The following is a 24,127-nucleotide window of genomic DNA, read 5'->3' as shown; positions in this document are numbered from 1 at the left end:
TTTTGTTTTCCACATATTCATTTCTAAAAAATTATTATACAGTAATAATAATCCCTTTGCATCACTATATTATGGCATAATTTGAATCTTATATAAAAAATGATCAAATATATGAGATTATATGCAAATGCACCTGGTAGGAAGGTCTATGGAAACGGTTTCACACTTATTTGACTATTCAGACAAAGCACAATGTGAAATATTAATGTCAAAATTCAGAAACACAATACCTTCAACACACTTTTTTTTTCTCTCAATTTTATTAAAGTTACAATTTAACAGGAATAAACTACTGAATACTTTACATAACGAAAAAAAGATATTTTACATCTCGGTTCAATAAAAGGCTTTCATGGTATTGTGTGTTTTTTTATTTTTTTTTCCCTTCTTCAGTATATATTATCAGTTATGATACTTACATTAATTCGATTTTTCAGTTACATCAGGAAAAAATTCTGTTATATACAGCAATGCTAAATTTTGATTGAAATTAAAACGATTGTTGCTTACTGAACAGAATCATTTTTATGATGGATGGATGGATTAAATCTCCTCTGCTTTGTCAATTGTATCAGAATGATCAACAATATATTGTTTGATGCTATAATTGACCCACAGAGTGTAAATCTGCTCAAAATACACGATTTCTATGTTGATTTATTTTTTATTTAACTCCAGCCAGACTCAAATATTCAAGCAGCACTGCACATGTGTGTGTGGAGATACATTTTGACTTTGCATAAAATGAAAGCTTTGGATTTTTGAATAGAGAATGTGCAGTTACAGTTGCGCAAACCATCACTTAACAGAACATTTGCCATCTCAATTATGATAAAACCCATGTGTGGTTGCGCCTTGGGCTTCAAACCCACTTTAAGCCCTTAAAAGTATCTGCCAAATGAAGTTGGCGATAGACTGCCACTAATCCGTACAAAGACCCTTCTTGTTTTGTAGTTTGAGGGGTCTCGCCACAGGAGGTCTGGTAGTTTCATCAAAAATAGATTACTGATTCACTTTTGGGCCTCATTTGATCTTCTGCTTGCTCAAAACACAAAGTTACGATCGTCAGAATGTAAAAATGACATTCGCTCTTGCTTTTCAGTTGAATAGTAAGCTTATTCACTGATGCTGACAGATATTTCAGCAGGTTTTTATACTCGGCTCTCGCGTCCAGATATATCATCCGTTTGTGGATCTATCAGAACATCTGAAAGGTTGGATGACCGGGTCAACAAATAAAAGCGATTCTTTCTAGGACAAATATTTGCCTGCACTGTTTTAAACTTTTAGCAACCTCTGACCCTTTGTTTAAAGAGGAAAAGATCGACTTCTATCAAGTATGGAGGACTTTTGCACACAATGCCCCAGAGCTTATGATGTTAGGGATGGTGAAAGACCCTCCATTAGGTTATTTTATAAGTTACCATATGATTATCTGTAATTTATGGTCTGGAAGTCCCTACAAGCAGCTCCATTTGTCACCAGTGACAAGCACACACACTGGAATGTATAAAGCTAAAGGCAGCTTTCCCTTCTGCCTTCCAGTGCTGTCATGTGAAATGAGATTATAGCTGAACAGGTTGGACACCGTTCTATATTTATCTCATTAAAATGATTGCATGAGGTGCTAGTTAATAGCTACCATACATCAAATGTAAATGCTATTTTTTATTTTTGAGGTGGTCTGGGTGTTTTGAGGGGGGTTGATTTGTGTGCTCCTATACGTGTGGGCAAAATATTTTCCCCCAATCTATTATTTTCACGGCGAAATTCTCCAAACAAAGCAAGTACCATCTGTTTTCTGTGCCTGCTGTACATTTCCATTTCTATCCTTCCCTCTTTTTGCCCCACTTTCTCTCATGTGAAAATATGAACTTAACATACAAATGAGAAAGCGTTGCCAGGCAAGTGACGCAAACCAATGGAAAAGCGTATTGTTTGAGCGGATTATTGAGAAGGGCTGGACAGATTTTTGGAAATATCCTGAGCATGCTGAAAACATTGGACTCGCAGTGGTACTTCAGGAAATATGTTTGCCTGTAATGCATTGTATCATTTAGAGCAGAGAGCTGTTTGAGTTTCAATGACGTCACATTTCTAATCAGGCAGTGTAGCAAATGCTGTTTTTGTTGGAAAAAACAATATAATGCTTCATATAATGGAACAACAGATCAATAATAATAATATTAATACTGGATAGCTTCCAATCTATTTGAAAAATGCATATAATCATCATAATTTATTGGTTTACTCATTTTATGAATAGCTTTTATTAAAACTATGAAAAACATTATAATGAAGGATTAACCAATTATTGTTATTATTGCGGCTTTTTAAAGCCATTTGAAAACATAATTATTTATGCTTTTGTATTCATCAGTATTATACTTATTATTTAATTTTTTATGAAGCCATTTTTTTTATTATAAAAAAAAACGTATAATTTTTTTTTTTTAATAGTTTCATAATAATTATCATTAATGTTGACTAGATTTATTGGTTAGCTTTTATGAATCTATTTGAAAATATACATAATAGTAAAATATTAATATTAATTATAACTAATAAACTTATTATTCATTAAAAATAACTAACCATTTTTACCATTGTTTTATTGATGACATGAACTGCTTTTATTAGCTATTTGATGAATATGATTATTAATTTATACTATACTGCTAATTACAATAATATGAAGCTATTTAAAAAAACTGATTTATATAATAATAATAGCTTCATAATAAGTTTTGTTGTTCACTCATGAACAGCTCTGATGAAGCTACTCAAAAAAAACATGAATATTAATACTTTTTTGTTAGTGGATATTAATATTAATTATAATTAATAATAATATTAGTTTAAAAAAATGATATTTTGCTTTGACTCTTGCTTTAGTTCCTGCAGTACAAAGTTTAGTGTTTTGACAGCTCTCTGATCAAAAATTGAAGATTGTATTATATAATAGAAGAAAAGCTTAAATCCTGTGATGTGTGCGATCAGTGAAGTCTGAAACACTGTAGGGCCCAAGATTCCATCCACCAGAGATTTCTCTGTGAAGTCTCTGCTTTACACTTCAACAGGCTAACGTCTTCCTCACACACACACACACACACACACACTACAAACCTGAGCCTCTGCCTTTGTTACACACTCTTGTGGCTTATTCCACACTTTGCAAGCTGGGTGTTCTCCAACACAACATGTCATCTTGCCTAAGCGCAAGTGACACGGAAGAAAATCAAACAAACACTTTATGAAGAGTTTGAGAGAATACACACAGTGTTCAAATACGATTTCCCGGCTGATTCTTTAAATAACGATATTTGATTCCCTTGTACACTTTTTATATTTGGAATACAAACAACCTTACAGGCAGCCGTATGCTAGATCTTCATATAGCATTAGAACAAACTTTAGTTTGGCTTAAAGGTGGAGTGTGTCAGTTTTGCTGGGTTGAAATACTTTTTCCTATCCCAGTAAAAACAATTCCGTCGTGTAAACGCTATAGCTGTGTGGTGCTGTTTGTTTTAGCTGTTTGTTTGGGGCCTGTTAGTCTGTGTTTCCAGACAATAGCAGGTGAATTTCGGTAAGTAGGGGCTTTGAAACCAGGTTCTAATTAAGTGCTATTATTTAAAGAGTTTGGGCCCTATAATACACCCGGCGCAATGCGACGCAAGGCGCAGCACAAGTCTGTTTGCTAGTTTCATTCCGCCGCCCTTCGCATTTTCCCGTCGAGCTCCGTTTAATCTCGGAAGCGCGTTCTGTCTTTGCACTTGCCAAATTCCGCCAAATCTGAATATTACAGTACTTACTGTACTATCAACTTTGTTTTTCTGAATGGACTTCTCAGACTTTTTTTTAATTAATGCATTTTGAAAATGTTAATGCATATATCAAATGACTGTTTATATGCAGTGTTTCTGTGACTTTATAAAGCATAAGATACACCAGTGGGTGTCTGTAACATTCCCACACCACATCGTTTGACTGTACGTTTGTAAAAGCATTGCAAACCCTACTCTGGAAAGGGCTTTTATACCCTGGTTAAAAAGTTTGAAACGTGAAAAGCCCTTTGTATTCCCACTTCCTCTTATAGGAATCAGGCAGCTGAGATTCCAGCAGTGATTTCCTCACGTAAAATACTGTCTATATTCAAAATGAGTCTGGAAATGTTCAGTAACATGACTCATTTGACAGTCCGAGCATGCAAAGCTGATGGAATCTGAGAAGAATGAAGGGTGCATCAATGAAAAGGAGCTGCTTCCCAAACCGAAATCAGGTGTTCCTGATGCTGCATTGAGTGTCTGAAGATTTGTATGTTAGCTGATGCGGGTCCATCTGTCAGACAGGTTGTAGCTGTCACTGTTGAGTAATGCATCCCGACTCTTTCAGAGCAGATGCCATCACAGCATATAGACACTCAATGGGTGGTGAGGGTTTAGGAAGAAAATATGATGTGGTCAAAATGCAGCACATTGAGTTTGAACACTTGTCACACATAGCCCTACAGTTGCTCCAAAATTATTTAGACACTTAAGCCATAATGAAAAATGTTTTAATGTCATTGCATTAGATAATAAAGATCTATAATTTTGTTTCATATTTTAAAAATATATTATACAAGCACATATTTCAAGCAAAACATTAACCATTGTGAAAATAAGATTTGAACATTAAAAAATATATATACTCTTCAAAATGAAGACAAAAAGTATTTGGGAAAAACTAAATAGTATTATTTCTGTTGCTAGTGGAACCTGTTTATACATCCACTAAGAGTAACCTTGATAAAAGTAGATACATTTAATAATATGTGAACCCCTTTATAATTTACCAAGAAGTAAATCATGTGTAATGAATGTGATTTTTTTATATAATAACAAATACTACACTGATAACTAATCTTATGTTATTGTTAGTAGTATTTTATTATTTCATAATTGGGATGGAAATGTAATTGTTCTGTATTTTGTGTTGTTCCTATTTGGATATAAAACAATCACCATCATTTTTCACAGATTACATTTGATTTGATATTTTGTTATGCAATGAAATTCGTAGCCTATATTTAATTGTCCAAATAATTTTTGGGGTGGCTGTGTGAGCCTGGGTTATCTAAAGATCTACACAAGCTCTATCCTAATTAGCCACTGACTACAAGTAATTAGGGTCATACTTGTAAATTATTAATCTAGGCCAATGAAGCTGTGTTGTTGTCCAGCATGCTGTTTTATTGTGCTGAGTTGCGCCTTTAACCACAAACCTGGCAACTCATCTTTTCCAGAAACTGGTGGTGAAAATAAGAGTTTGGTTAATTCTGAGGAAGTATAAATGATGTAGGATGTGTTTCTGTTCGTCTTCGAGTAAACACTGTTGATTTACTCTTTATGGAGGTCTGTGTAATGATTCAGTTACTGCGAATGCACATAGGTCTCTGGAGGGGGTTTTGTGAGAAGAAATTGCGTGGTTAAAAATGTATAGCTGCATATTTTCAAAACAGACATTCCCTGAGGCATTTTAAAACAACATAGCAAGATTTCAGTGCTGTAGCTTGAATTCAAATGTTTCCTTTTTCAACAGCCTGTGTTTACTATTACTAAATTGCATTCGTAGATCTGCCACGAAAGTCAATGCTTCTCCAAACCTAACCTGTCCTGAGCTGGTTATTTATTTTCAGTCTGCCTGATTGTGTTTTAAGGAGTGACCACGGAAGCCTTGGACATCACCAAGGAGATGATGACTTGGATAACAGGGAAGGAAAAATGACGGAGGCTCATTCATATTGATAATCAGCTGTCATAAAGGAGCCAGAGTGAATCATGACGGCCGCTCTGCTCAGCTGCATTCGGTTAGTGGCTATATTTACGACAACGTTCTCCTGCGTGTTTATAAAGACACCCTCAGAAAGTCTCTTATTGTACACTCACTTTACTCGCTTAAACAGACAAATAAAGTAATACATAGGCTTGTAGATTAATTTTGCTTTCCTTTATTCCACACCATGATAAAGTAGATATTCATACCCTAATACTGCTCGTCAAGAATAAACAATGGCGCGTTTATCGTTACAGACAAAATGTCTTTGGTTCTGGTTTGTGAACCAAACACGACGTACCAGTTCTTAAATTTAGCACAGGGACACCTAGTTTCATATGTAAGTGTTTATGAACTAGCCCATCTGGTTCTTAAATGTAGGTTACAGCTTTTCAATGAAGATCGTTTATTCCTCTTCACAAGGCTAGTCTGAATAAAGTTATTCATGAATTGCTGATCTGGTTTGAATTCAAAGATCAGATGGCAACCGTCGCAGTTACAGCCTACTGGAGGGGGAAATTATCCTTAAATAAATAGATGTACGTAGATTTACACTGCAGTCTCTCACACAACCTTGTGCTCATCATTTTAAGTATTTGTGTTATTTTCTTTTTGTAACTGGACAGCCTACTATAGGTCTCATGTGTATCATATTGTGTTCATCCATGTAGCCTTTAGGCCTAGGTCTGTCCCAAATAATGCACTACACTGCATTTATTCTATGCACTACACAGCTGACTACTGTATGAATTTGATCTTTTATGTCATTGATAATAACAGTCTGATAACTACTCCCACTTTGGCATTTGAAGTGCACTTTTTTAAAAAACTTTTCTTTATTTCTTTCTTTGGAATTTTCAGCATGAACACATTAATCACAGTATTTAACAAGCCAAAAAATATTATATGAATTGGGACACACATTAGGTATTATTATATATCATTTTTAATCAAAATGTCATATTCTTCTGGTGAAAACAGTGTCTTTCTGCTGACATATGCCAGACCTCACGATCGAAAGCAAACTCGTGTTTATTTTGGAGTGCAACTTCCACATCTCACAACCCAATTAACAACCAATGGATAGAAGAAAGTTCTTTTTTCCACTTTTTTTTTCTTTTTTAAGTTAAATCCTTTATGTGCATCAAAATTCAGAAGAAAAGATTTGAAGGCACTTCCGTTTCACTGTGACTTTAAGAGCGCATGTATAGGAACTGGCATTGCACATACTCTAGTAAGAGGTTTGTATAGTAATTCTTCAAGTATATTGTGTTTATTAGAAAATTTTCAACATTCAGGTTAGGAACAAAATAATGTGGTTATTTTATTCATTTAAATAATATGCTTAGATATATATGACAACATTTTAAACAACTAGATATCTGTACTGCAAGCCAACAGAAAGCATCATCATGATCCAGAACATCTCTGAAACCCTGCTCTTGGAACATCATACTTATTTAAGTGACAGAGAAGGTGTGGACACAGTGAAGGTCAGGCCTCTCTGATTGAGTACTGAGCTCTGTATTAGAGGACGATGCTCAGAAATGACCTGTCCCTTGAACAGTGATAGCATTGTGTTATTGCTTGCCCATGAACAACCTAACATCCATAAATCAGACACATATACTTACAGATTCCTATCATGTAGACTCTAATACTGTATAGACATGCACTTAGCCTCCCACTGTGAGAAAGTGACAGTAACTGGGACAATCCTCTTACACGTCTGCACTTGGGTGCTTGGTTCGTTTCCGTGGTGCATTAAGACGTCATGTCAGTTTGATCACAAGTGATTCCAGGACTGGGAGTAGGCTGTATGGGTCAAAAAGCAACACACACACACTCAACTCAATCATGCAGTCCTTGACCCTGCAGCAGCGAGAGGATGCATCTCCCGGATCAGCACAGTGGCCCAGCAGATAAGAAATGATGAATGCAGATTGTTCTGTGGCTGACACTATCATCAGTCTATGGTGACTTAGTAGCAGCAGGAGTCTACACCCTGGGCACCGAGCGTCCGTGAGTGATGACCACTCCCACAGCATCCTCGGCTGCATACCAGTGGCTGCCGTGTATGAAAACCAAATACCAATCCTCTATCAAACGCCTCCGGAATGGCTTCTTTATCTCTGTCTGCAACTGTATGACAAAGGGAGCCATCAGCTTGCCGCTTTTAATCTATTAGTATTCCTTTGGGGGGAAAAAAAGCTCTTTCATTTTTTCCCTTGTAGAACTCATTTACTGATACAAAAACTAACCTGTTGCGGACTCTTTTGTGTCGCACAGGATAACCTGTATAAAGGTTTTGTTAAATGTTTAACAATGCTTATGATTTGCTTTATGTGGGAGAGATTGAACCAATAAGATACAATCCCTGAAACTGAAAAGATCATACAAAAATGCATTCATTTGAAATGACATACTGGACACTTTAATTGGGCATACAAGCCTAAAAAAAGAACACAGAGGTGATAAAAGTGGTCCATACAACAGAAGTTGTATTATATCTATTTTTATCGCAGTCTCTTGACAGTGAACATTAAATTTAAAGCAATTATGACATCAGTTACATCACATACTGAAAAAAAGAGGTATTGTTAAAGTGCCCCTATTATGGATTTTTGAAAAATTACGTTTCATGCAGTGTGTAACGCAGCTCTGAGTGAATAAAAACATGCTGCAAAGTTTTAATTCTGAAAGAGCACCTTCGTCTCTCAAAAGAAAGTAGACTCTGAATCATTGAAATGAGTCGCTTTAAAACGAATCCCAATGCGTTTCATGCTGATGACAACATGAAACATTAGCATATTGCCCGCCCACTAAAAATGCAAATTCATTCTTTCATTCATCCATTAGGTGCCGCTTTTGGAGGTAAACATAGTGGTTTCCTCAGTAATACTCAACATAAAGCAGCACTGCGCTCAGAAACGCTGCTTTATCAGGAATTACAGATCATGATGAAATGAAAATGAGACCAATCAGACCAATCACTGCAGATTAGCATCACGCAAAAGAGGGGTTTGGAAAAATTCATCATTGAACAAATCGTTTGGGAATAAATAAATAAATATCATAAAACAATGAAAGTGGTTTTTGACATTGCATGCATGCCAACCTGTTATTGGGGTCTCCCCCTAAACCAAAATATGAACCTATCATAACCCTATTATAGGGGCACTTTATGCAATTAGCATTCACCCACATTCTATGCATTATAATTCAAGGATATAGTTAAGATTAATTTAAAGGGATAGTCCACCAAAAAATACATTTCTGTTATTAATTACGAACCCTCATGTCGTTTCAAACCCATAAGACCATCTTCGGAACACATATTTTCGATGAAGTCCAAGAGGGTCAGAAAGATTTCATCGAAACATCTTAATTTGTGTTCCAAAGATGAACTAATGACAGAAGTCTTTCATGATTTGTTATTTCTCTTCTCTGGTAATGTATAAAGTAGTGACTTCTTTCTTAAAGCCACTGAAAGTTTTATTTATTTATTTATTTATTTATAATTCTCATAATGTATAAATTATGAGTAAACTGACAATATACAACCTTAGGGAGGGGAAAGCAGGTGCCCCAGCACCCCCAAGACAAAACAAAGCACCCCCCCCCCCCCCAAAAAAAAATGAAATAAAATAAAAACATTTGACTCATTACACATGCATAACAGAGTTTCATAACCAATGGTTTAAAAAGGGATAACCCACAGGCATAATTAATTGTGTTTAGAAATGATCACATCCAGCATCTAAGGAGATGGCTATTCTTTCTGTTACATGTTAGTTTGTGTAATTTTACTCATAATCTGTGAATGTGACTGTGTCCCTCAGGTCCAGCTGCTCCGCCACAAAAAGATGAAAAAGATTTTATGTCTCTCTCCCAACTCTTGATTTATTAATGCTACATTCCCTTTTATCTCTCTCTCTCTCTTTTAAATAACAATGTAATTGGCTCCTCGTGCAAACAGACATTGATCATTTTTCAGATTATGTATCAATAATGAATGTTTTCATGCACTACCAAGTATCATTTTGAAGTATTTGTCTTGAAGAAAAGTTATTTTATTCATGAAAAAGCCATTATTAGTTCTATTTTCCCAATGGAATAAACTGTTTAAACTCCAGTTCAAAGAATGGAATTATTTATTCATTGTTTGTACATCAGCACTTATGAAACAGAAATGTTCTTATGGCACTCGTCCACGTGTTTGACCATCTTTCTCTTTCATTTTTGGCTATCTAATGGGGTATGAACACATTAAACCTTTGGGATATTTCAATCTGGAATTTATTTATTTTTATTTTTTAAGATTATGTCTGCTCAAATTAATGTCTGATATTTAATATGTATTTGTATGTCTTCTTCTGTGTATTAGATTTGCTGTTAAGTTCTTCTGTTTAAACTACGTATATTAGTTAACTGGAAATTGCTTCCTTTTTTCTTTTTTTGAACAGGACACATTCGGCTGAATATGCATTGAGTTGCATGTGATTGCATGTCCTGTCCTTGAAGAGGATCAAAGACTTGGCCAGGGTTGTAAATGAACCCAAAATATGACCATCACTTTAGGTAAATATTTAAGATTTGTTATTAGGAGTTAATTTGGCATATATTCAGCTTAACACTATGACTCTCCTTTGATATCCAGAGCAGAATTTGGTGAATTTTAAATTCTGTAAGACATGCAGTTTTTAGGACAAGGGTACCCCAGACAGCAACATAGTGTCGGCCCAGATCCGGCCCACATCTGGCCCGCATGAAATCCATGCGGGCCAGATGTGGGCAAAATCTGGACCAAAACTGCTTGCTGTCAGGGTTGGGTTTTAGAAACATATTTGGAGAAATTATCTTTACATCTCTTGATTGTATGGATTATTGTGATGTTTTTATTAGCTATATACTTTTTCGTGTGTGTTTCTGGACAACCATCCATTGAACTTCTTCATTGGATTAAAGGTTCTTTATTTTGGAAAAAAAGCTTCTATATTAAAATGCCCTTTACTAAGAAAAAAAAAATGGGTTCTTTTAAGAGTTTCTATGGCATCACTGTGAAAACCTTTTAGAATCTTTCTTTTAAAGAGCGCATGATGAGGCACCAGAAAGGCTGAGTTGTTCCTGAGTGCTACATGTTTGATTGTTTTACTGGAATAACAGCTTGACTCACACACATACACACTAACCCACATCCCGCTTTCCCCTTCACAACTCATCCGGCATTCTCTCAGATTCTTCAGCATGCCATTTACAACTCCCGTATTGTCCTCAAAACATCTGAACTGAAGAAAAGGGATCGAAATCGTGCAAAGAAAACAGATTTGCTGGAGTTTTATTGTTTCCTAAAGACCTCTATTTATCTCCTTCACACATTTTACTTCACTTTTTATTTCTCAAAGTAGGCTTCTCTTTGAAAGTCAATTTTAAGTATTTGCTACAAAAAAAATCTATTTAACATTTCCACCTGTATTTCCCAGAAACATTTTCAGTTTATTGAACATGTTGAGATAAGCTGTCACAACAGAGTCTGTTATTAAAGGTTAAATTATAAAACAAAATATAGAAACAATAAAACAGTATTTGTAAAAAATAATTTAAAACCACTTTTTTTTATGTTTGTGCAATTGCACTTAAAAACCCTGAGATATAGACATTGGGACAACTTACCCCGGTTACTTGTGTACATTCATATATTTCATAGAATGCCATCTTCTTGTGCTGACGCTATTTTTTTTTTGCTAACTTCCTGTATAGCTCCCTTTAGTTGCGACACAGGTTTCATTGTGCCAGCATGATACAGCGTTTGCATCCGGATGAGCTGGCAGGCTATCTCCTAGATAGTCTGTGTGTTTATACTGCATCTCCGTTCTCGTAGATCAGACAGCATGGACAGCCATTTCATAATGATGGAGAGCTTGGACTTTACTGTCTCACACGAGCAAATTGCTTCCTGATAAGAATGGAGAATTCGTTTACTCACAGTAGAGTGGGGGCTTCACCATTCACATACTGGAAATGAGAAATGATTGTGTGTGGAGGAGAATGCATAATCCCTCCATAGGCCGTGATGGACGAAACTATCAAGACGATAGCATCCACTAAATGGCATTGATTATGTGTGATCATGTGGGTAGGTGCGTACTGTCCTCCACAGCCATTATTGGATCATTTCTCCATTGCCGTCTTCATCTCAGTCACAACTAAATTAATATGGGTGCTGCTTTATTGCTTCACAGAAGATACCTTGATTTTCAGCTCCAGCTGCTCTGGCATTCGGATTATTTAGGGTCAGATCAGTGAGTGTATTTGAAAGACGTCCAAAATTCCCATCCTGGGTTTAACAGCTGTCAAAAGCTGCAAAGTGTTCCAAGCTCCTTTTATGGCTCAAACACTTTTAAGGGAAATTCAAAAGATGCTTTAATAGAGACATTTTGCCCAATTTTCTAATCGAAAGCAATTTGAACCAAGTGAAATTCTGTGACGGATGTAATTCTATTTATTAGGTTAACCCCTGCTATCCAGATACTCTTACCTAGAAAAGAAACAAAACACATAGGAATTTTGATAAATAAGAGGCAATACAATATATACTGAGAAAGCAAACATTAATTCACAATTGTAATATCAGAATCCTTAGGGTAGAAGCGTAGTTATTTTTTGGTCTTTGCTTTTGAAAAAAAAAAAAAAAAAATTCACCAGATTCTGTGACATACTTAGAATTCTGAAAGATGTTGGAATGTCTGAAAATTCACAGAGAACACACCAATCACCTTCCATTTTCTCCAGACTGCCATTTTCACCCTCTCAGAGAGCATGACTGAAGCAGTAGAACATACTGTACAGTTTTCTTGCCGAGGTGAAATATTGAAATTTCCGGGGCATGCATAATGGTCTGAAATGAAACATTTGTCAAAATAATGTATGTAAAGCATAAAAAAAGAGACTGAACCGTGACTTTCATATCCTGGAAAAGCAGAAGCGTGCTAAGCTACAACAGTCTCTTTCAAATTACAGATAGAACTGTGTGTTGAAACATTGCAGGCTTCTCAGTGGACACTATGTTTGCTGTTACACACTCCAAAAGTGTTTACACTCAGTCTCCACTGTTACTTATGAGCACATTATTTCTTCCTCAGTGGGATATAATGTGGAAAGATATGTTGTCCTTGTCATCTCTCATTTGATAAATGCTCCATCCTCGGTTAATGGAAGATTTCTCAGAGCTTCAATACACCATAAAACTTCTTTTACAACTGTATAACCTTGAGTGGGATTAAAACATCTAAACATTCACCCTTCAGTATTATATATGCAATGATGGATCAGCTTCACTGCAGCTAATTGCTAGCACAATTGCTTCTAATTATATTAATGCCTCATCAGTTTGACTGGGCCTAGATTAGTAAAAACCTGATGGAAAGCCTTTAGAATTCATTTTCATATCGTAAATTCTCAAACATCTAAATTGGAAAATGAAGTGTGCTAAAAAGTCCAATCATGACTGTTTCATGCAATTATGAAACTATAAAAACAGAATATGATAATCCTGTTTATAAGGATGTGAACCCATGGCGTTCTGAGCGTGCTTATGGTAAACATTTATCCACTTTTTAGAATTAATAAATGTGTGAAATCACAATGTTTGACAATGTGGTAAAAAAAAAAAAAAAAAAAGCTTTATTAAAAATATGTGTAAAAAATTTGAGCCCATGTGTATAATACATAGATTTATAAATACTTATTAATGCACAATATCACATCATATATAGTACTTATAGGGTAAACATCTGGAACATCTGCTTTAGGGAGAAAATCTTGCACATTTTTTATTTATGCTAAATAATTATTCATACATATAGTTTGTGTGTTATAGTTTCTGAAAGGATGCTTGAAGAGGTAAAACACAACTATAGATTTTTTTTCTTTGTACTCAAGTGTGAATAGATTGCCACCTAGTGGATGTTATGTTTGCAAACGCACACTTTTGACTAGTCTTTTTAATTTGATTAATTTATTGGAAAATATATTTACAAAGACACCATGAGTGAACATACCATTTTAACTATACATCACTTTATAAAGAGTTAAGCAAATTCTGATGGCATGAAATATTGCTCCATGTCAAAAAGACCCCTGTGTGTATGGCATGATAATCTGTTTTCAACTGTAGTCAAATATAAACATGAGTTAAACGATGAAGATTATCAATAAAAACCGCACGAACACGTGGTTTTGTCCTTTGAATTGAAATGAAGCACATGGACTCTGTTGTTTGTCTGGACGTGAAGGTTTTGAGTCAGATTGAGGACTGTAGGACTGGGGCTTTTGGGTGCATCCAAAATCACTAACTGCTTGAGTCGAGGCAGATGCTGAAGTTGAAGAAACACTGCTTCTGGAACATTATGGTGTCTGAAAGAGAGAAGTCGATTAAAATGAAGGGAACTACTGAGGTCACACACATAGAAAGCAGTGCGTTTACTCATTCTGACAAAATAGATTTAGAATTCATGACAAATAACGCTCACCTCACTTTCAGGATTTGCAGCTTTGGGAAAATCTGGGGCATTTCTGTGATTACATCAGAGATGTCATGACAACACAAGTCCAAATGGAGCTGAAGGAGATCTGGCACCTGTTGTCCCATGATCCTAACAGACTCCAGCTCTGCCTTCACTCCCATGAGAGACAGCCGCTGCACCGTCCTGGGAATCCTTTCAGCGTAGACCCGGAGAGAGTATCCTACTAGAAAAAGAGGGATTCATTGCCTAAAAATCTGTTCTGAATTGAAGAGTCTTTGGCTGATGATACACAGGGCATCTTTTTTTCCTTAATAAAGCAATGTTGCTCTGGCACTTTCCCATGGAGAATGGATTAGAAATGTCTATCTGGATATTTTAGATCGATCGTGGGTCCTGTGTATCACCTGGTTGCCCAATGAAGGCAACATTTCCAAAAGCTGCACAGTGTATCATCAGCCTTCTCTTCATTAAGATGCTTGTCTTAATCATCCAGACGTTCTGAACCAGAAACTATAGAATAAAAACGAATGGTAACACTTAATATTATTAGGCGTGTTTGTTAACATTTGTTAGTTAACGACATTAGCTAACATGAAATAACAGTAAAAAGCATTTTGTTCATCTTATTAGTTTATTAACATTTACTAATGTATTATTAAAATCAAAAGTTGCATCTGTTAATGTTATAAATACTGAGGATAATTAAAACTGTAATTTATTGCTCATTGTTAGTTAATATCAATGCATTATTTCGAATAAACTAATGACCTTACTGTAAAGTGCTACTCAAACAATGAAATAACAATATGATTTAATACAATGTATATTATTGTTTAATATAATACAATTTCATATGACTATTTTTTTATAATAATAATAATAATTATTATTATTTTAATCATTATTCTGCGGTTCTCAAGAATGGAATATATTTTGTTGGTTTTTTAATCCTAACATTATTTATCTTACAGCTTATCTACTGATGTTCCCTGGTTGTAGACTCTTTTTAAACTTTTCCAAGGCTACAGCGAAGCATCACAAGTGTTGTGCTTTTTTCTTACTTACAAGAAATGTTGAGCTCTGAAAGTACACTGAGGCCTTGAAGCCATTTTGTGAGGCAGCAGAAGTCTGGATTTGCATGCCATTTTCTGTAATGCACTGTCAGTTTGGTGAGGGAGGACAGAGCGTTAAAGGCAACGGAGGAGAGGCAGGGGTCTTCATAGTTCAGCAGCTCCAGGCTGCTCAGGCCAAACCCTGCATCCCGAGTCACTCCTGTGTGAAAGACAAGATGGGGAGGACTCTACAAAGCGACAATTCTTTCTTCCCCTTATTATTCTTTCCTCACAGCATACATACCTGAATGTCCATATGCTTTAGCTGGACAAAAATAATCATCAGGCAGAATCCCATACTTGGGCCCAAATCTTAAGGAAAGGTGTTTTAAGTTGGGCAGACGCCCCAACATGCCATGAAGGGCACTTTTATGGATAGGATTTTTATCTTCGTGGTACTTCAGTGTGGTAAGATTGACAAGTTGCGAGATCGCAGCACTTATCTCCGATATCGAGGCTCTCTTGACCTCACACAAGCAGAGATGAGTCAGTTGTCTCAGAGATAAAAGTGAGCTGGTCAGACTCCGACAGCAGCACTGACGGATGACAAGCCTCTGGAGGTGTTTTAAAGCCCTCAGAGTCACCAGAGCTGTGCCATCGCTGCACTGAACCAGAGTCACTGAACCGATCCACGGCAGACACGTCACAGTCTGCTGCAAGACTTTCGCCGTTGCCTTTTGAACAACAACAGACTTGATTTTCCTCTGACAAAGAGTTTTCCAGAAATGTGAGTCGTAGAGCTTTTGGAGGACGATAACACTGTCTGTCCATAAGGACCAGTGGTCGATCAGTCTCTTGAAGTACGTGCAGCTTAAACGAACATTCAATTTGTCGCGATCAGAGAGAAATCCAAACACATGGATCCACACTTCTTCCGGTAACGTTAGTTGGATCTTGGACATCGTCTCCTTTGATAAAAGACAAAATGTTAACTGCTTACGTATTTCCTAACATTTTAACTTCATTCTTATACACAACTCACTCGGTATTCTCTCCAGGTTCATATTTTTGACAGAAACGTGCGAAATAAGAACTGTAGCGAAGCGAAGCGTGCGCGAAACATTCGTTTGAGTCGGATCTTTCAAAATGAATCAATTGAACCGGTTCAATTAAATGATTCGTTCGCATTGAAAAGCTTGAATGTGGGAAGGAAAATTGTACTACTGCACACAGTAGTTGACATGTTCGTGTCCAAAATATGATTAAAGAGATGTCTTTTAACTTCTCCAGCATGTTCATGTTTACATTATTGTTTAACGTAAATTCAAACTGAGAACTTTAAGCTTTTATGCCGTTGCACTTACTCTGTAACATTTTGTCAGTTAGGGTTACTTTGTCACTATGTGGCAGTAGCCATAATTTGTTTAATTTATATTAACTTTTTATATATATATAGATTAAAACAAGCAAATTTTGGGGCAAGAGTTATTAAGTAATTTTGATATTGTTTAAAACAAATGCAAATTTTACTTAAGTTCTAAATGACTTTGTGTCATGGCTGGGACTTAACTAACGTGGGGTTACAATAAAGGACACAATTAACAAATCCTAATCGGTATAATAAACAGCAATATGTTACGCAATGCCTTTTTAATGTCAAATAATCGCAGAACTCTTTTTAAACCAATTCTGTGAAACAAACTATCCAAAAGAACCGAGTCACTGAAATGAACCACTCACTTCGTAGTAGCGTTATTGGCGGAAGTGACGCAGTCCTTACGCAACGCGAGACGTTAGCCCCGCTTTATCCGGGAAAATTCAAACGAGTTTACATGGTAAGCGAGTCGTTTTTAGTAATCATAGGCCCTAAAGTCACTTAACCAACTATAGATTATGTTGAACTTTGTTTCACTTACTCATTTTAATCGGGGTTTGTCGACGGTTAAGTGTGCAAGGGGTTGTTTTCGTTTTACCTCTAACGTTAGTAGTTTACAGCCAGACTAACGTTTATTTTGTTTGTTATTGTTTAATTTATGGTAAAGTGTTTATGGTTTAAATCGATTAAGGTATTTATTTTATTGCTGGTATTGTGTGTCAGCAGAAGCTATATATACATACATATATACATTCAAAGCGTTGAATCAGTCGCCACTTTTTAGCTTATTTTGTTAGTTTGACTTTTCCCCTTTGTATATCATAGAATTTTGATGAGAACATGGACCACTGTGGAGCTGTAAACATTTAGTCTGTCTTTCCTGTAATACAATAATGTATCATTCACTGCAAGACTATTTCATTGCTCCTGAAGCCCCTGAGCTTGGTGGCATGATCACACCAGTCAAAATCATACCTAAAGCAGCTCACAATTGGACAACTGGGTCAGGCAGAAAGATTTCAAACCGAGATGTGTTGGTGATGAACTCCACTGCAAAGAATGCTGAAGAAAACAGCTCAAATATCCCCTGTGAGATCAGCAGCATCAATGCCACGGTGGAGGAAGCCCCTCAAGACAAAGCTGACCTGATGTTGAAGAGATGCAATGAGACGCCGGCAAAGATTTTTGCAAGAATGAAGGCAAAAGTTCAGAGACAAAACTCTGCAGGGCATGGGGTAGCTTCTGATCATGATGAAAACCAAGAGATTTGTGGCAGTATCCACTCGAATCCTGTAAAACAGTACTCACAAAAGAATAACGCAAGCCAGGAGACCTATGTGTTAGCCCTCTCTCCTCCACAGTCACCGGGAGGAGATGCACAGAATGGAGATATAGATTTACCACAAAATAGTAATTCCATCAGTCTTCATAAAGTGCCTGGAAGACAACATGAAACCTTTAACATGGATTCAGAGTCATTTATTAGTGAGTTCCCCTTATTTATTTATTTTCCCCCAGATTTCATACATTATGAATTCTTCTAATTTCACCTCTCTTTTTCTAGAGCCATATGTCTTGCTTGAGAACACACCTGGGGAGATGTTATCGGAGATGAAAGCAAGGCAAAAGCAAATGCCAGAGAATCTTTCTAAAAGAAACAGACGTATGATTTGAAAGTTTTCTTTTAGTTATTGATGTTGTTTGGAATTTTATGCCGGTTGTATTGAGTACGACCCGATTCATTTATAAAAATTCTGTTTGCATTTGGTTACTCAAGAGCCTCGTGTGCTGTTGGACAAGGTGGTTCCTGATGAGACATTAACTCAACTTCCATGGAAGCCCATCACTTATGTCAGCAGTTCAAAAGACAGAAATAAAGGTATGTTACATTTTTATCCTGTGTTACTTACAAAACTAGAATTCTTCTGTCACCAAGACAAATTCTTTGTGTGGGAAAAGATATTTGGCAATAAGTATTATTCATATTTTTACCAAAAATTGGATAACACATTTACTGTGATCTAAATAATAAAGACAAGAACTATATGACACTGATCCTAACAAATTAGCATTGTGTAATTTGTAAACTGCAGGTGGTGGTGTTTTTGGTGAGTGGAGCATTTCTGTAGAAAAGGAGAATGAAGGAGAACTCCAAAAAGACATGTCCAGTAGTCCTGAGTCTGATCTGACTGACCAGTCGGAGTGCACAGAAGGGGTCCCTGGACCCCCCGAGCCCCCTCATAATCTACTGGAGGATCCTCTACTACAGCTCTCTCCTCGGGTGTTGATCCCACAAAAGAAACTGTCTGTGTTTCAGTCAAAACAACAAGCTAGACAAGCAGACGTAGCTCTAGATGAGGAAACAAATGTAAGTTAAAAAAAAAAGAGCATTTGTTTCTTAATGGTTCTTAAAATAATTGACAAAACATCAAAACAATGCAAAAACATGATTTGGTGATTATGATCTGTATGTCAGCATTTGTAGTTAGTACATTGTTTTGTCTTGTAGGTGAGAGGGATCCATTTAAGACACTGGGTTTTGAAACTGCTCAACAATGACCTTGTGGTTGATGGTATTCGCGTGTAAGATATTTGCTTTCTACCCCCTTTGTTCTTGTATATCTAAAGTACTTGTCATAGTGTCTGTGTTACATGTAAATTCCATTATATTATAGCATTACACTTTTTCATTAATTCTCTGGGAAGCTGTTATATGTAGCTCAAATGATTCTGCTTGATGCATACAGAGATACTATGATACCTTGGCATAGCAGTTTTATCATCGAAAGAGTCTCAAGTAATGTTCTCAAGACGTCATCCGGCAGAACCTACGTCCTCATTGGGAAAATGGCCAAACATCCCAATTCATGTAAGATGATGCTTTTTAAATCCAGTTGCATCACTTGCCTTGTGTTTATTTCATTTTTACAGTTTTGTTTCAACCCTTGCAGCATTTCCATCATGGTTTTTGAAGAAATTTCTCTTTGGGTTTCCAAAAATGTGGAAGGAGTACCTGGATCAGGTTTTGAGTTGTCATAGGGGGTAAGTAGCCTCAACTCTGTTATTTTCTTATTTCTAACATTCTACATTTTATATTTCATTAAATTGCCTCTTCTTGTTTTAGACCACAAAAAAATCAGGATAACAGTGTAAAAACTTCCAAAACTAAAAATCAACAGGCCTCTAAAAACTCAACATCCAAACATTCCAAAATTCAGAGCGTTGTAACCTGTGAGTATAACATTTTAGCTCTGACATTTAAATAATTCTGTCAGAATGATTTGTTACAGAATCAGTCCTAAAAAGATGATTCCTTTATCGTCTAGTTGGTTCTATGTTATTAGTTTCAGCATCAAGAATGTTTGGAGTCCCCGTTCAAATATTTAGTTTAGTTCTGTTCATCCCCATAAGTTTGAAACTGTCACACTAATATATTAACTTTTTTTGTGTTACAGCTCCCATCACTCCCACTGACAGCGTTCAGCAGGGCAGTGCAAAAGTTTCCCGCAGCGGCCGACTCATCAAACCTCCACTGGACTACTGGAAAGGAGGGAGGATTGTTATGGACTCTGACATGAATGTCACCGTTCATGAGGACTACTCTACCTCAATGCCGTCCACGGTACTCTTCTCATTTCATTCAGCACTGCAAACAATGTCTTTGATCTCTAGGGGCATTTATGGGGACTTTTTATATTGTTGTGGAGCAGGTGGGCCAATTCTTAAATTTGATGTTATTTTTCTTTCCAGCCAAAGAAGCCAGTAACTATGGCAATATCAAAAATCATAGAGGAACAATCATCCAGGCCTGAAACTCTGGGAAGAGGTGTGCACTAATAACATGTTCTAAACTGTTTGAAATTTCTGCAAATTTTCATATTTACTTGTTTTACAAAAGGGAGGCGTAACACGTCTAGCAGTGAAGATGAATTGTCAGTGCCACAGAGAAGGATCAAACATAATTCCAAACTCCAAAGAATGGTCCAGAGCAATCCACCCCTAACTGAGAGTACAAAACTAAATAAACCTCCAAGAGCTCAGAAAGGACCCCTGGTTATGGCTCTCAGCTCTAAATTGGGTCATGGCATGAAACAAAAAGCTATTCGACCTCAAAGAGCCTCTCTGAGAAAGCAACAATCAAGAGGAGAGGAAAACGCAATGGGCTCAGAGTCAGAAATGATGGAGAACACAAAGATTGATTCAGTGAATGGTCATTTCGCACCTAGGGATGGATCAATGTCATATGATGAACAGGAAACAGGGTCTGAGAATGATCTAAAGCCAAAGCACAAGAAGAAGTCTTCCCAGAAGCAAATTCAGGATGAACCACAATCCATGCCACACGACAGCAGTTCTTTACGCCGAAGCGCTCGGATATACTCCAAAGCCCAGTACTCTACTGACTCAAACAGCTCATTTGCATCTCCAGACCCTCCTAAATGGCAAAAAGGAAAAGGGTCCACAGACCATAAACCACTAACAAATCCTCATAAGACTGAGACTTCTGTGGTGAAAAACTCTACTAGTCATAAAGAACAAAATCAACAGGACTCAACAGTGAGAGTTTTACGTAGACCACAAAAGACCTCTCAGAGAAATTCAGATGTTTTGGTAGGAGATTCTATTGATTTTCCCACTTATAATGATGATGAAGAAAGAAGGCGACACAACAAGAAGCCTGCAGACCGCAAACTGCTAACAAAACCTCATAAGACTGAGACCTCTGTGGTGCAAGACTTTACCAGTCAAAAGGAACAAAATGAACAGGACTCAGTGAGACGTTCACGTAGACCAAAAAAGATCTTGCAGAGAAACTCAGATGATGTTTTGGTCGGAGATTCTATTGATTTTCCCAAAGATGATGTAGAGAGAAGGCGACACGACAAAAAGCCAAGACAAAGGAAAGCTAAATCTGAACTCAAAACAAATGGCCACCTTGCATTCTCAGAGGAAATGCATTCTGAGCACTCGGAGGGTGAGGAAAGTGTTCAACACGCTGTTTCAAATAACAAATCAAAGAAATCTGAAACCGGAAAAGCAAACACTAGAAGCAAAAAGCCACAAACAGAAAGCAGAATTATGAATGAACCAGATGAGCTGTTGGATGGAAATTGGACTGAAGAAGAGCTACAAAAACTGCACGAGTAAGCTTTAATCGTGAATACCATTGTGTGTGTGTGTGTATATATTAAATTATATAACTTTTTTTTTATTTATTTTTTAAGTATTTTGTTTTTTACAGTCGTTGCTAAAAAAATTCTGCCCATTATTTTACAAATTCATGTCATTCTTTTGGATGCAAGAAATTTGAAATGTAGATAGATTATGATCGTACTGTGTATCTTTCTGGACAGGGCTGTCAATTTATTGCCCAAGCACAAGAGTGGTTACTGGGCAAAAGTTGCGTATATTGTCGGCACTCGTTCGGCTGAAGAGTGTCAGGAACAGTTTAATTCCAATCAGAAGACTAACAAAAGATCCAGAAAAAGAGCTCAGAAAGCAGCAGCAACTGATGAGCCAGGTATAATTTGAAGGGTTATGAGTTTTTACAGTTTGTGAAAGTTTTCAAATTCATGAAAATGAAAAAACTAAACATGGTTTTGGCTTGTTTTTTCTCACAGGAAAGGAAATAGTTGAAATAACTGCTAAAGCCGGAACACTTAAAAGGAGGCAGCAGATGAGGCATTTCTTGGACCACATGCCTAAAGATAACCATGATGATGTTTTTGCCAACTCACCAATGCACAATAAACAAATCAAGGTGCTTTACTGGACATGCTCTGAACTAGATTCTTCATTAACTCCACATGCAGACCTGATAAAGCCTGAATGGTACAGTGTCCTGTCTATACCCTAAGAAAATCTAACTTGATGTTGTCTTTTGAAGTTGCCTGTATTTGCTGCAAATGGAGATAAAGATTTCAGCCTGCTTCAGAACCCTCAGACGCCGAGTTCTAGCATTTCTTCTGCTGCTAAAACCCCTCAGTGTCTGCACATCAGCCCAGGAATGCTGGGATCCATCAACCGGTAGGCTTTCATCTCGACTGCCAAAGCTATATTTAGTGGGCGGATGCTGAATGCACTCATCAGGCTTATTGCCTAATTTTAGAAATGTTTCAAAAATGCAGATGTCTAATTTGGGTTTTTGCATAAACCATTAATTGTTTTGCTTATTTTAAGGAATAACATGGACAAGTACATTTACCATCTTCAGAAGAACCAGAAGGGACGGAAACGGGTCAAAAAGGCTGCCCCAGTGGTAACTTTCTCAAAATCCTGCATATCTTTAATCTTGTTTCCATAAGTGATCCAACGGTTTTATTTTTCTCATTATTAAGATGCAATATTTTTCTTGTGCAGGACAAGCTTACACCAACTCCAGTAGTAAAGAAGACGCTTAAGAGATGTGTTGGTATGCAAATTTTGGTAACTGAAGCATATAACTGTACATTGAGTTGAAAAATATGTTGTTTATTCATCACCACTGTGTTTTTAACAGCTGAAGATGAAGATTTTGTGGTGTGGAACATGCTGTCAGATAAAGATATCCCATCCAGAGATGATGACAGTGATGAGGAGGACGATTATTTTATGGACTGCTGCTGAGTCTCACTAAATTTCAGTGCTGTTAATCATTATTTTACAATATTTTAGCTTCCACGTTTCCAGTTGTTTTTAAGTGTGTCTTGGTTTGTCGAACACCAGTGCTCATGAAACGTAACGTTTTCTAGCTCTAGCTCACAAAACATCTGAAATGAAGATTTGTAATTTGCCTTGTTTGACCAGTTCTTCTACAGTGCAGTGTTTATCAGTGAGTTGTATATATAATTTTTTTTTTTTTTTGAAGTTCAAATCTTTAGATTTTGTTCCATAATTCTGATGAAAAAGGATAAACTCAGTTCGGTATATAGAAATGCAAAAGAAATAAACGGAGCAATTCCAATAGGGTCCTCGCACTGCAGTGCTCGGGCCCTAACAAGTTCTAATTAATTCCTCTGGTGTGAAAGCAACAAGTTGAAAATGCCACATTTTAGATTCTTTTATTTGATTATATTGTAAATAAATATATAAGCAAATACAATGTATGAACAAATAAAATGGTTAAAACTTATTTTCTCCACCAGTTTTACTCAAGTATGTTGTGCTCACAGCTCTGTCTTCGTCACGTTGTTTATAAATATGTTTTTGGAAAATGTCTCTATTGGTCTTTGTGCTTATTTTTAAATGTTGAGTAAAAGAACAACATCAATCAATTCCTTTATATTTTCATATTTTATCCCCAAACTACATATACTATCAACATAAGTTTTCTTGCCCCAAAATCTTTTTCCAGCCTTTTTCTGAACTATATAATTAATTTA

The 24,127-nt window shown here is 36.5% G+C and overlaps 2 protein-coding genes across 5 annotated transcripts; one reads left to right on the top strand and one right to left on the bottom strand.

The window, feature by feature from the left end:
- Positions 1 to 13,620: 13,620 nt before the first annotated feature.
- Positions 13,621 to 16,565, bottom strand: im:7136021 (uncharacterized). 2 transcript variants are annotated; one of them, XM_052580894.1, is made up of 5 exons: positions 16,434 to 16,565; positions 15,696 to 16,359; positions 15,405 to 15,611; positions 14,346 to 14,562; positions 13,621 to 14,229 (listed from the first exon to the last, which is right to left on the bottom strand). In XM_052580894.1, the coding sequence occupies exons 2-5, from the start codon at positions 16,351 to 16,353 to the stop codon at positions 14,025 to 14,027; spliced, it is 1,287 nt and encodes a 428-aa protein (XP_052436854.1). In that variant the 5' UTR covers positions 16,354 to 16,359; positions 16,434 to 16,565; the 3' UTR covers positions 13,621 to 14,024. The 2 variants fall into 2 exon arrangements, with proteins under 2 accessions (XP_052436854.1, XP_052436853.1); XM_052580893.1 differs by having other exon boundaries at positions 15,696 to 16,548.
- A 506-nt stretch (positions 16,566 to 17,071) lies between these two features.
- Positions 17,072 to 23,963, top strand: mis18bp1 (MIS18 binding protein 1). Of its 3 annotated transcripts, none has more exons than XM_052580890.1 (18): positions 17,072 to 17,226; positions 17,592 to 18,251; positions 18,331 to 18,429; positions 18,544 to 18,645; positions 18,860 to 19,134; positions 19,276 to 19,349; positions 19,514 to 19,635; positions 19,718 to 19,808; positions 19,891 to 19,997; positions 20,222 to 20,388; positions 20,517 to 20,592; positions 20,665 to 21,910; positions 22,121 to 22,287; positions 22,388 to 22,527; positions 22,654 to 22,793; positions 22,947 to 23,025; positions 23,127 to 23,178; positions 23,266 to 23,963. In XM_052580890.1, exons 2-18 carry the CDS (start codon positions 17,660 to 17,662, stop codon positions 23,370 to 23,372), a joined length of 3,636 nt encoding a protein of 1,211 aa, XP_052436850.1. In that variant the 5' UTR covers positions 17,072 to 17,226; positions 17,592 to 17,659; the 3' UTR covers positions 23,373 to 23,963. The 3 variants fall into 3 exon arrangements, with proteins under 3 accessions (XP_052436850.1, XP_052436851.1, XP_052436852.1); XM_052580891.1 differs by lacking the exon at positions 17,072 to 17,226 and adding an exon at positions 17,251 to 17,457; XM_052580892.1 differs by lacking the exon at positions 17,072 to 17,226 and adding an exon at positions 17,349 to 17,371.
- Positions 23,964 to 24,127: the final 164 nt, after the last annotated feature.

Source organism: Carassius gibelio, chromosome B17, assembly GCF_023724105.1.
Source record: "Carassius gibelio isolate Cgi1373 ecotype wild population from Czech Republic chromosome B17, carGib1.2-hapl.c, whole genome shotgun sequence".
In the NCBI taxonomy this organism is placed as follows: Eukaryota; Metazoa; Chordata; class Actinopteri; order Cypriniformes; family Cyprinidae; genus Carassius; species Carassius gibelio.
The sequence above is the reverse complement of the archived record's forward strand: the minus strand, read 5'-3'. Positions and strand labels throughout refer to the sequence as shown.